General features: G+C 36.2%; 3 protein-coding genes and 1 pseudogene across 3 annotated transcripts; 1 reads left to right on the forward strand and 3 right to left on the reverse strand.

Annotated features, from left to right (window-relative positions):
• Nucleotides 1-985: 985 nt before the first annotated feature.
• LOC107025240 lies at nucleotides 986-2,084 on the reverse strand (annotated as a pseudogene).
• A 464-nt stretch (nucleotides 2,085-2,548) lies between these two features.
• On the forward strand, nucleotides 2,549-3,421 carry LOC107025646 (pre-mRNA-splicing factor syf2-like). Its single transcript, XM_015226408.1, has one exon. It carries the CDS (start codon nucleotides 2,549-2,551, stop codon nucleotides 3,419-3,421), a length of 873 nt encoding a protein of 290 aa, XP_015081894.1.
• A 730-nt stretch (nucleotides 3,422-4,151) lies between these two features.
• On the reverse strand, nucleotides 4,152-5,303 carry LOC107024165 (glycine-rich cell wall structural protein 1-like). The gene has a single exon (XM_015225077.2). It carries the CDS (start codon nucleotides 5,301-5,303, stop codon nucleotides 4,152-4,154), a length of 1,152 nt encoding a protein of 383 aa, XP_015080563.1.
• A 4,507-nt stretch (nucleotides 5,304-9,810) lies between these two features.
• LOC114078039 (glycine-rich cell wall structural protein 1-like) lies at nucleotides 9,811-11,226 on the reverse strand. The gene has a single exon (XM_027918539.1). It carries the CDS (start codon nucleotides 11,134-11,136, stop codon nucleotides 9,811-9,813), a length of 1,326 nt encoding a protein of 441 aa, XP_027774340.1. The 5' UTR covers nucleotides 11,137-11,226.
• Nucleotides 11,227-13,882: the final 2,656 nt, after the last annotated feature.

Here is a 13,882-nt window from a genome sequence, read left to right on the forward strand (position 1 = left end):
AACGTCAATGTCGGGCATGCCACTTATAAGCTAAACTATCTTGGCAAAGCTGAACTGCACTAAATATCATTGTATTGTCTCGTGTGGCTGACCTTCTTGATAATTTCCCACCTAACAAAATCATGTTAGTTTGTTTAGATTGATCAGTATTTGTTTTCGTTTATTTGGTGTGACTAGGTGCATTACATAGGGCTGGATACCATGCTATACCACCAGGACATGTGCAAGAGAACTTTTTGGTTGACCATTGACATAGCGGGGGGGACCCTTATGTTTGTCTGTCACTGATTATGAACGTGTGTGGCGTTCAGTTTGAGCTTAACTTATATGTATGCTTAAGTTTATAGCGCGGGATTGTTGCAACTCAGAATTTTAACTTAAGCTTTTCTTCTGAGATACAACTAGAGTGTTGCTTCTATTATTTGCAGGTTTAGGTAAAAACAAGTAAAATGGGAAGAGCTAAGATTGGTAACTCTGCAGCTACACCATCCGAGGTTGCCCGATCGTCCAGGAAACGTCTGGAGGCTGTGTCTAGAAATCTCTCTAACGGTAAAAATGGTAGCATAGAAATCAGCTAGACAACCAAAGAGGTCCCGTGATAGACCCGAGTTTACTGATGATGAGGGAAAGAAGTGGTATAAGAATTTCAAACTACACGACCGCTGTGTCTGAGCAGAGTATTAGCATTATAAAAGAAATGGGGTTTGGACACTGTTGCATTCACATGATCAAAGAAGTATAAGCTAATTGGGACCTGTACCATACAGCAAATGATACATGTACAAACTTTTTCATGTTACCTTCACCAATGNGGGAAGTGAGTTTGCAGGTCTTTTATATTAATTTGTTTCAATAGGAAAACGATAAGAAATTGATATAAGAACTTTGAACAGGCGCGGTTTCAACTTCAAGGAAAAAAAGTAAATTACTTTAGTCAGTCGCAGGGAAAATCAACATACAGAATTAAATAGAGTGCAAAAGCAAATTAAACTATAGACGTTCCTTGNGCAGGCATAAGCATTATCGGAAGTCTTTCTTCTGAGGTTTGAGGAGTTGACTCTTGTGCACGAAGAGAGTGTAAGTCACTGCCATTTTCAAGGCTATTGAACTCCACACATTTGGATGGCATTGTTGGGTAGCGTTGTTGGCAGAATGTCACCAGTCTTTTAACTGAATACAGAAGCTTCCTTGTTGTCTCATCATTCATGACATGAGCAACACTGTTTGCGATGAATCTTCTCACGCGCTGATCGTTCATGAATACCAACCATAGTAACACCAATAGGCCAAGGTGCATTACCAATGGCTATCTTATTAAGATATTGATCCATTGCAGCAATATATTCTCTATTCATACAACATTCAACCATCACAACTAATGCTTTCCGAATATCATAATTAAGTAACCTGTTCCTGCATAAATCAAATAACGGATTCAAATCCCTAGCACACTGCATAAAAGTAGCCACCACTGTCTGCTTTTTAGCCTCAGGACTCATCTTATCCAGCTCTTGATTCCACTCATTCAACAACTTTTTGTAAAACACCAAAATCTTATCCTCATCACACAAATCCTCAAAATTAGTTTTCATCCTCTTCAAATCTTCACCATCTTTATCCTGCTCTGTGGCTTTCCGCTTCAATATCCGTGTCTTCTTCAATTCCAACATATCTCGCAAAAATTCATTCGTTTGCCCTTCCGTCATATCAGTTTCATCAACTTCAAACAATCCAGATTTCAACAAAAGATTCAACCTAGCAAACCTTGCCTCTTCATCTTCTCCAAATAAAGTCACCGGATGTTTCAAAAACCTAAGCCGGCGAATAACTTCTTCTCGTGGAAGCAAAGCCGATGAAGAAGATTCTGGTTTGCTATTGTCGGTTGACAAGTAAGGTTTATGATTATGATGTTGCTGGGATTTCGCTTCAACTTGACGTTTTTCTTCTTCACGTTTCTTACTCTCTAATCTATTGAAGAATTTCCGTCCACCCACATATTGGGCTCGATTGTTCTTTAGCTTCTCTGTTATTTGTTTCAGTTCCTCCATTGTTTTGATTTGTGAATTTGCTTTGCTAGTTTTCAGTTTACTTAAAGAAATAAACAAAGTTAAATCCGTCTAGGAATAGAATTGGAAAGAAATAATGCGACTTATGAAAAAAACGTACGCGGTAAGAATATGAAATATGTAATGTAGTTTCCCTTTTCTGTGAAAAAAATAGGAGAATTAATATACACTCCTAAAATATATGGGAAAACTATAAGAAAAAGATTCCTAAAATTACTATACTCTTAAGCTAACTAACTATAAAGAGAAAAAGATATTGCCAAAGCTTTTTAGGAAATAAACTAATAATAGGAATCCTAAATAGTTAGGATATGTTTGTCCTAATTCATATAGGAATAGATTTTCCAGTTAAATTTTGTTTGTTAGTATTATAAATAGGGGTGACTTATTACATATTTTCATATATTGTGAGATACGAGAGTGATTGTGTTAAGCACAACGTTTATTCTTCTATTGCTTTACACCGAAATTGATCTGAGAACATGAGTGACAAAAGAAGAGTTCACCCAAATTGTGGGAATGGTTCGAACCCTTATCATGAATGCAGTGAATATTGCTTCAAAATAATAGCGGAAATAAAGAAGCAAATGATCAAAGCTGAAACACGTGTGTTGGAAGCTAATACTGTTGATGAAAGAGATGGTGTTGAAAGTCACAGTGATGATGGAGAGGATAATATGAGAGACGAGTCGACGAATCAGATAAGAGGGAGGAAGAGGAAGTTATTTGAATTAAGGTTAAAAATGAACGAGGCAAGAAAAGCTAATCAATCTGAAATGTTAGTAGAGAAGAAAAAAACAGAAGCTCCAACTGCAGATTGTAGAGGAATATCCAAGCAAAAATGGATTGAAGAGAGGAAGAAGAAAATTGGGAATTTGTTGAATGCGAACGGGTTAGATATGAGCAAAGCATATATGCTAGATACACAAGAGTCTGCGGAGGCAAAATATAAGAAGTGGGAGAAGGAGCCTGCTCCAGCTGGTTGGGATGTTTTTAATAAGAAGACGCTATACAATGCATACAAGAAGCGTACAAAGAATGTTGTTGTTGATGTATACGAGTACAACAGAATGAAGGAAACTGAACCAGAATTTTATCGAGAAGCTTCTAGTCTCCACTATGGGAAGGCACCAAAATTATCAGACGACAAGCTAGAGAGGACGGTGAAGGAGCTAAAGGACAGGGATGAGAAGCGTCAATCATTTAGTCGGAGGAGAAAGTTTCATGAAGAGAAAGATATTGACTCTATTAATGATCGTAACGAGCACTTCAATAAAAAGATTGAGCGTGCCTTTGGAAAATACACCTTGGAGATCAAGAATAGCCTTGAGAGAGGAACTGCTTTGCCTGACTGATCCAATAACAGAAGCGTTCTATAAGAACTCAGCAGAATCTTCAGTATTTTTCCAAAATAATAGTAATAACAAAAATAGTATAGATAGATGATCTTTTGATAGAATGTTTTTAAATTTATACAGTAAATTTTAAGTGTCTGCCACTAGTTTATTCACAACTTCATTAATCAAATTCTACAAAAATCACTAAATGGTTAAGCGAGATCTATAATTACAAAGAAATCTTAGTAGTTTAATTGATTGACTACTTGAACTTTGAACTTGTCGATGTGAAAGTAATTCCTTCCCCATTTTCCAAACAAAATTATCCATCCATTAACTCAACTTTTATAATTAAATACTCTACCAAAATCTCTAAACTGCTGGCTAACTTAATTAACAATTAAACATTGTGGAGAAATCTCTAAACTGTTAGTTTTAAGAAAATCGAGAATGCTAAAAGTAGCTCCAGAGTAATTGAAAGTTTGAGGGGGGAAAACACTACATTTAAAGAATGAAAGGGAAAAGAAACACTTGTGACTGGATTTAGGAAGCAAGTGGAGTAGTTTAACAAGATTCATATTTATAGTTTCTATTCATAATTGGGGGATGATACATTGGAAATTAAGGAAAATACAATACATATAAAATCCAAATCATACAAATTCATTTGTTTAATTAGTAGTTGTGTAAAACAACATTGTGTATCTTGGCAGTGCCGAAGAGTAGCTATTAGGCTACGAGAGACTTATCATCGACCATTACCACCACCACCGCTACCTGACCCACTCCCTACTCCAACACCTTTGCCAGCTCCAGCACCAACACCAACTCCAATACCAATTCCAATTCCAACTCCGATGCCTCCACCATGTCCACCTCCACCTCCTAATCCTCCCCCTGACCCACCACCTAAGCCTCCACCCGCACCAAAACCACCACCATGACCTGATCCTCCTCCTACTCCACCTCCGCCACCACCTCCAAATCCTCCTCCACCTCCTACTCCACCACCAGCTCCGCCTCCAACTCCACCACCTGCACCAAATCCACCACCGTGGCCTGAACCACCTCCAAGACCGCCACCTCCTCCTCCACCACCACCGCCTCCTCCTCCACCTCCGCCTCCAGCACCTCCTCCAACACCACCACCTACACCACCTCCGGCACCAAAACCTCCACCGTGTCCAGAACCACCTCCGATACCTCCTCCACCACCACTACCTCCACCTCCACCAGCTCCACCACCAAGCCCTCCTCCTGCACCACCACCTACACCTCCTCCTGCTCCAAATCCACCACCATGACCTGAACCTCCACCTACACCTCCTCCTCCACCACCACCAAATCCACCACCTCCACCAACACCTCCGCCAGCACCACCACCAACACCTCCTCCAGCACCACCACCTACGCCACCACCAGCTCCACCACCTGCTCCTCCCCCTAGTCCTCCTCCACCTCCACCACCTGCTCCTCCCCCAAGACCTCCTCCGCCACCTACTCCACCTCCCGCTCCTCCACCTAGTCCACCTCCACCTCCGAGACCTCCTCCTCCACCTAGTCCACCTCCCGCTCCTCCTCCTCCACCTAGTCCACCACCACCACCTGCTCCTCCACCAAGACCTCCCCCACCACCAACTCCACCACCAGCTCCGCCTCCAAAACCTCCGCCAGCACCTCCTCCACGTCCACCACGCCCTCCCCATCCACCACGTCCTCCGCGTCCGCCCCATCCTCCACGTCCACCACAACCTCTCCTACCAAATCGACCACAACCATTATTATTACCCCACCTCAACTCTTCAAGCTTATCATCACCAAAAGTGATGGCACTTAATTCCAAGAAAATGCTCAAGACAAGAAGTAACCCTACAACCCTCTTTTGAGAAGAAGAACCCATGACTAGCTATTATCACAAAGCTTCTCAGATATATAAGGTTACTTGTGCTCTTCCTTACTCAGAGTTTGTGAACACTTATATAGGCTTACTCGATCACCCAAGTTGACAACTTTTTGATATTATTAGTAATCCCAACTCGCTTGTCAGTTGACGCCATTAATGTCTATAATGTGTAAAGCTGCATGCATGCTAAATTCACGCGTTTGAACCGTTGGGGAACTGGCGGGAACATTAAATGAACCAATGGAATTAGTCAAGATATTGCTACTAATATATTTGGCATAGTACTAAAATCTTTATAATTTACATATAATAAAAGAATTGCACAAAGGAATGGTCTCCACATTTCGCCCATGAATTCTTTTTACCTTTTTTTTTCTTGTAAATTAACTTCAGAAAACACGTTTGTCATAAAACTTCTGAATTCAATTTTAAGTTAAATTTATGAATTTTAGGAATTTGAAGAATACCATAAGTTACTTTCACTTTAATTTACTAAAAAAAATTCACAAAACTTCAATTTTTTTTTAAATATGATCTTTTTATTTTGAAACAATTATTTTTCAATATTCACTATTTTTATGGCCAAATGTACCATATAATTATAGGCGGCTATCTCTAGTCTTTATTTCTTTAGATCGAAACTTCGTTAGCTCTAGCTACTACCAACACCAACCAATATTAATGTTGACATTGTATAATGGCATGGCAAATGGGCCATCGTCTTTATTACTCTATAATAATTATGTCTATTCTTCCATAGAATGTTTGGATTATCAATCTTTTATGTATATATATACAGTGGTTGTAATTGGTAAATATATTTAGATGAGATTAAGCTTTATTTATTTTTATTAGGATTAAGAGGTCTGCATCTATATACACATTTAAATATTAAAATTTAAGTGTCGAGATCTGACTATAAGATGGTCTTTAAATTAAATTTGAACTCTGAATGATTAAGATTACTTGTTTTAAAAATCTGAATGCACACATGGAATCAAATATTATATAAATAAAATGTTATAAAAATTTCATTTCAACAAAAAATATTACTTTTTGATTTAAAAAATTATAATTATCCAACATAACATAAAAAAATCGCGAATAAAAAATATTTTATATGCACAATATGATACCAAACATGTCAATAAGTATGATAGATACTTAGCTAATTAGAAAAACTAAAGAATTCTTATTTATTTTTCTCAATAACCTTAATCCAATTCTCTTATTTTAGCTGATTAGCAACACTGAAGAATTCCTATCTTTTTTCCCAATAACCTTAATCTAGTTCTCTAATTTGAAAACCTCTAACGCCATTCATGTTTTTTTGTAGGTGTCACTTTCCCATAACACATGTATTGTATAATGACTCTTCCCGTTCAAGCACATCTATTTTTTTTCCATATATTCTTCAAATGTGGGTGCACTATTTTTTTAATCAAGGACTCCAAAACAGTAAATTATTTTCTCATCAATTTCCAGTTGAGACGAATAAGTTATTCTTATCTTCCCCCAAAACTTTTTTTTTCCAACTGAAATTGAAGATTGGGATGGTAAAGATCGGGATGAAGAATTATTATATACTCCATTATTTCTATCACCAACTAGTTCAAGAAGAAAAATATATTAGTGTTATCTCACAAATAGGCTTGATTATCAAAGAGTCTCAATAAAATTATTGGCTCTAAGACAATTATTTTAATAAGAGACCTCAAATATGTATATATAGTTCTTATTTTTAATTGTGAGTAGTATTTTTTTCATTCAAAAACCTTGATCAACATTAATACACTAAAATATTATTGCAATAAGTGTTCTCACAAACATCAATACACTCTAAGAAAATTATTAATATAAAAAAATTACTTGTAAAGATTATAAAAACTTATTAGTTCAAGAGCAGAAGATTAGTGTTTGATTGAGAAAAGAGAGAAAGAAAGTTGTAGCTGTGAGAGCAAAAGTTATGCAAAGATTGATAGAGGCAATACAATATTATCTTATAACTTATTAAATAAGTGTAAATGTTGTTAAAACTCTTCTACAAATCTGATCCGTTTAGATCTTTTCAAATCCATTAAGAGACTTTTTGAAAAAAAAGAAACAGATGGACTTAATGGGTTGAATTTGAATCATCCAGATTCAAACCTAAAAATCAAATGCACTTAATGTGCTGAATCTGAATAATTAAGAATCAGACCTCCATTAAGTGCAAACAAATGAGGCCTAAGTTACAATGTTACTATTTGATATACTTCGCTATCATTTACACTACTTATATATATATATTTTAAACATATTACGTATCTTATCACTACTTAAGAGTTTTCTACGTATCTCACACTTACATACATGTATATTTTTGTTATCAGATACACAAAATTAGGGAGGGAGAGATGAGCGAGACTGGAAGGGAGGCGAGTGAGATTTGCTATATATTCCATATACATGCGAATCCACTTAGATACAACGTATCTATAATAGATTACATCAAAATTTGACATCATGTATTCAAGATACATGTATCTAGTTAACTCTAGAACTAGAATATGATAAGATACGTAATATTGCAAACTAACGTATATCTAAGTAATTAGCTCAAACTAACGTATATCTAAGTAATTAGCTCCTGAACTAGTGGAATTTATATAAATTCTCCTAACTTTTTTCCCTTCAACAGGGCCTAGGAAGCTTCACTTAAAATTACTCCTTCCATCAAATTTGAGTGTTCAATAGCGTCAATTAATCTGGTCGGAGGGAATATTAAGGTATATAAGTGTCGATGTCAATTTCATTACTTCTCTTATTTTATTTCGATGTGTTTCACTTATTTTATTTATATGCTTAAACATAATTTCAATATTGTTTATATTACGTGCTTCTTGTGTTTCAATTTGCTTGGTTTAATTTGAAAAATATGAGAGTGAAACTGACTAATGTTCGATGTGAATTCGAATATGTAATCTTCAATTGTTTGAAATAAGATTTAAATATTTATAAATTATATAAAAAGTACAATAAGTCACGATAGTTATCAGTTCAAAATATCTAGAAGACATTTCAAAAAATTATGATCAAAGAAGAAAACACTTGACTGTCCAAATAGTTCAAAATGTCTAGAATACATTTCAAAAAATTATGATCAAAGAAGAAAACACTTGACTGTCCAAATAGTTACTAAGACAAACACATTGAAATAATAGAGTTAACTCTTTAGCTCAAACACCCTACATGTCATTTTAGACCACAACATCCAAGGCCAGTTTAGTACATTGTTACACTTTAGATTTTAAAATCCGAAAATCCATTAATTCACTTAAAAAAACTTTATGTTAGATCAAAACTAAAAGACATACATTGAAATGATTTGTACGTCGTTCAAATGAGAGTAAGGAAATTAAATGCAAATATAAAGTTGATCTGTTGAAGGAGTTACATATTAATTTTTTTAGATAAAGTTAGGTCCTAGCATACTTTTTTGACAATAAGATGAAGGAGAATTTATTGAGTAGGGTACATAAAATATCCTATCGAAGTAGTGGATTTAAGATGATATATATTAGAAAGTGAGTCCCAAATATTGATAAAAATTTCAAAAGGGTAATGTGAAAAAACTTTTAAATCAAAACGGTAAAATCGCTGGTGATGTAGCGATTTAGGTGGGTGGCGTTAAGGAAAATCGCTGCAGTAGCAGCGATTTGTAAAAAAAAATATTAATTTTTCTTAACAAATCGCTCCCAAGGCAGCGATTTGTAAATGAAAAAAAAATTTGTAAATCGCTGCCTGTGCAACGATTTTACTTAATTTTTTTTTAAAATTTTGAAGTAAAGGCAGCGATTTAACCTATTTAATTTTTAATTTTTTGTCGTAAATAAATTATTATTAGCCGAAAAAAATTCACATTGTCAAACTTTCAAATTCACATTTCACATCGATTTGTTAAAAAAAAAAATTTTACAAATCGTTGCTACTGCAGCGATTTTCCTTAACACCACCCACCTAAATCGCTACATCACCAGCGATTTTACCGTTTTGATTTAAAAGTTTATCATATACCTTTTCAAAATTTTTGTCAATATTTTTTACTTTTTAGGCTCGGCGTTAAAAAGTAGTGACTATGGTACATACCAAGCAATTTGTGCTTTAATTAATCAATACATAGATTTTTATTTCTGTCGAACAAAAATCTTTATTTTATTATTTCTATATTGGAAAAGAATCAGCTAATTATGTCTTGTTTACGATGATTTAAAGAAGCAGAGTTATAATAAGAAAATGAATCAAAATGAGTAGTTTAACAAGATTCACATATGTAGTTTCTTTTCATAAATAATGTGAGGATGATACATTGGAAATTAAGGAAAATATAATACATATGAAAGCCAAATCATACAAGTTCATTTGTTTAATTATATCATGTAGCATTAACAACTTTAAAGTCTAAAGTAACATTATGTATCTTGGTACTGCGCCCAAGTGTAGCTTTGAGGCTACGAAATATTTATCATCGGCCATTACCACCACTACCGGACCCACTCCCTACTCCAACACCTTTGCCAGCTCCACCACCAACACCTACTCCGATACCAACTCCAATTCCAACCCCGATTCCTCCACCATGTCCACCTCCTCCTCCTAATCCTCCCCCTGACCCACCACCTACACCTCCACCCGCACCAAAACCACCACCATGACCTGATCCTCCTCCTGCTCCACCTCCGCCGCCACCTCCAAATCCTCCTCCTCCTCCTACTCCTCCACCAGTTCCACCTCCAACTCCGCCACCTGCACCAAATCCACCACCATGGCCTGACCCTCCTCCAAGACCACCACCGCCGCCGCCTCCTCCTCCACCTCCACCTCCACCTCCAGCACCTCCTCCAACACCACCACCTACACCACCTCCAGCTCCAAAACCTCCACCATGTCCAGAACCACCTCCGATACCTCCTCCACCACCACTACCTCCACCTCCACCAGCTCCACCACCAAGACCACCTCCTTCACCACCTCCTACACCTCCTCCGGCTCCAAATCCACCACCATGACCTGACCCTCCACCTACACCTCCTCCTCCACCACCACCAAATCCCCCACCTCCACCAACACCACCACCAGCTCCACCACCAACACCACCACCTTCTCCTCCCCCTAGTCCTCCTCCACCACCTGCTCCTCCTCCTAGACCTCCTCCACCACCTACTCCACCTCCCGCTCCTCCACCTAGACCACCTCCACCTCCTGCCCCTCCACCGAGACCTCTTCCTCCTCCTCCACCTAGTCCACCTCCACCTCCTGCCCCTCCACCGAGACCTCCTCCTCCTCCTCCACCTAGTCCACCTCCACCTCCTGCCCCTCCACCTAGACCTCCTCCTCCTCCTCCACCTAGTCCACCTCCACCACCTGCTCCTCCCCCAAGACCTCCTCCGCCACCTACTCCACCTCCCGCTCCTCCTCCTAGTCCACCTCCGCCTCCTGCACCTCCCCCGAGTCCTCCTCCTCCACCTCCACCTAGTCCTCCACCACCACCTGCTCCTCCACCAAGACCTCCACCACCACCTACTCCACCTCCTGCTCCTCCCTCGAGACCTCCTCCTCCACCAGCTCCGCCTCCAAACCCTCCTCCAACACCTCTACCACCACCTAGACCGCGTCCACCCCATCCTCCACGTCCACCACATCCCCTTCTACCAAATCGTCCACAACCATAATCATTACCCCACCTCGACTCTTCAAGCTTATCATCACCAAAAGTGATGGCACTCAATTCCAAGAAAATACTCAAGACAAGAAGTAACCCTACAACCCTCTTTTGAGAAGAAGAACCCATGAGTATGATCACAAAGCTAGGTTATCAGATATATCAGGTTACTTGTGCTCTTCTTCACTCAAAAATATATGGCTTATATAGGCTTTCTCTATCAGCCAAGTAGACAACTTTTGCATATTATTATCAGTCCCAACTCACTAGTCAATTGAAGCCATTAATGTCTACAATGTGAATAGCTGCATGCATGCCTATTTCACGCGTTTGAACCGTTGGGGAACTGGCGGGATCATTAAATGAACCAATAGAATCAGTCAAAACAACTACATTATTTACGTAATTTATTTAGTACCGTACTTTCTTTTTATTGTAAATTTTGACATGAAAATTTTTAAAAATTTAAAATAAGATTATATATTTAAAATTTTTGTCAAAAATATTAAGTCATAATATTTGACAATTCAAAATATTCATAAAGTCACGGTAAAAAGAAAAGATACATTATATATCCCACATAAATTAAAACAAAAAATGACTGTAAATATAAAAGGACATTTTGTCATGATTTTTTTTTAAAGAAAAATTGTTGAAGTTGAATTCCTTAAAACATGTTTGTTCATAAAATTTTGAAATTCAACTTTAAGTTAAATTTCAGAATTTTTAGAAAAAATTGAAAAACACCAAAAGGTTATTTTCAGTTAATGGTCGAATACACTTCAATTTTCAAAGTAACGAAAAATTATTTTTTCAAATACTCATAATTTTCATTTTCAGACGCTCCCATAAATTATAGACGACTATCTCTAAAGTCTATATTTCTTAATTAGATCGAAACTTCGTCAACGTTAGCTACTACCGACTCCAACCAATATTAATGTTGTCATTCATGGCAAATCGCAAATGGTCCATCGTATTAATTATTACTCTATATTTTATGTCTATTCTTGCGTAGAATGTTTAGATTATCAAATCTTTTATGTATGTACTGGTTGTAATTTGTAAATATAGTTAAACGAGATTAATATAAAGATGATCTATATATTAGAATGTTGTGGCTATGGTCCATAACAAGCAATTTTTTGTTATAATTACAAGAAGGGACGCCTCTTTAATTAATAACATCCATGTGGAACCATTTAGGGGTATCAAAAGAATATGAAAAATAATCGAATCGAATCAATTTATGTTATTTTTAATAAAATCATGAACTTTTATTTAAGACAAAAATTACTCCACACATCTGTTTAAGGCTTAATATTACAGCCTTTAGATGTAAATTTTTTTATATATATTACTACTTATAATATTTTAATTATTGTAAGTATTATCAGATCAATTTTAATCTGTAATATATTTTATTTTATTTTATTTTATTAATTAGTCATTATTTTTTATAATTACACTATAATAATTAAGAGAAATAACATAAATATTATAGAATCAATTGTAACTATCCATTACACCTTTTTAGAGATTTTATTCAATTCTCACACGGCAACCTCCTCTTATATATAGAGAGAGAAGTAACTTATTCTCTCTCACCATCTTCAACGTTCTTCTTGTTCATTCAAAAAGAAAATCAATAGAATTCTTCTACACAATTACCAAGAACAATTTGTAGGTTGATAAAAAGAACATGTTGAAGTCTCAAAAACATCATCATACACCTAGAAAGAGCCTCAGACTTGTAGTAGCGGTTTCTAATGTTGAGATACATGCTCCATTTTTCAATATTTTGATTCAATCTCTGACGGCCAAGAGGAATGCAAATCCGACAACAAGAGTGTGACAATTACTCCCAAGAAAAAACAAAACCTAGTAAAGGAGGAGAAAGAAGAATCAAAGAAAATTGCAACTCAGGGACAAAATCAACTTGTATCAATTTTTCAGTTGTATCAGCTGGACACGACATTAACTTGTTTTAGTTGACAAATTTGGTTAAAATATCAATTGCATTTTGTATTTTTCATTTTCTAGTAGGACATCTGCTGGATACCATATCAGTTGGATATAACATTAACTTATTTTAGTTTGTTATATTTGGATGAAATCTCAATTACATGTTGGCTTTTCAATGGGATATTAGTTGGATATCATGTATACTAATTGGATACAACTTAACTTGTCTGACTAATTCAGTTAAAATCTCAATAGCACATTGATTTTTCAATTTTTCCAATGAAATATCAGTTGAATACCAAATGTATACTAACTGAATACAGAACTAACTTATTTTCGACTGACTAATGTTGAAGAAGAAAGAAGCTGAAGATTGGAACATGTCAAAGAAACAGGTCCAACGCAGTTGACTGACGTATCTGCAACAAGTGTTGATGAAGAATGAAGCTAATGATTAGAACATGTCAAAGAAACAGGTCCAACGAAGCTGACTAACAAGTTTCATAGAGTCACACTAGGATTAGACTATTATATCAACTAGGCTACTACTTATTGTACTAGTTGAATTTGATTAGGATTATTTTACGACTATGATTAGATTACTATTAGAATTATAGTACAACTATGATTTAAATTATTTATAATTGCAATTTATTATTATTATAGCAGTAATAATTATTGTAGTGGGACTATAGGTATAATTAACTTAAGACTCTACAATATTATTATTATTATATCATTTGATTGTATTCTTCCTTTGTGAATTCAAAATCCTACTTCTGTTTATCCACTGAAGCATTGTTAGCATATGGCTTGAAATTATCAGTATTGTTGTAAGCATTACTGCTGTAAGATCCAGGTGACTTAAAACCTTCAGTGTTGTTCTGGTATGATCCACTAAAATCTGATT

This window comes from Solanum pennellii, chromosome 7 (genome assembly GCF_001406875.1).
Source record: "Solanum pennellii chromosome 7, SPENNV200".
NCBI lineage: Eukaryota > Viridiplantae > Streptophyta > Magnoliopsida > Solanales > Solanaceae > Solanum > Solanum pennellii.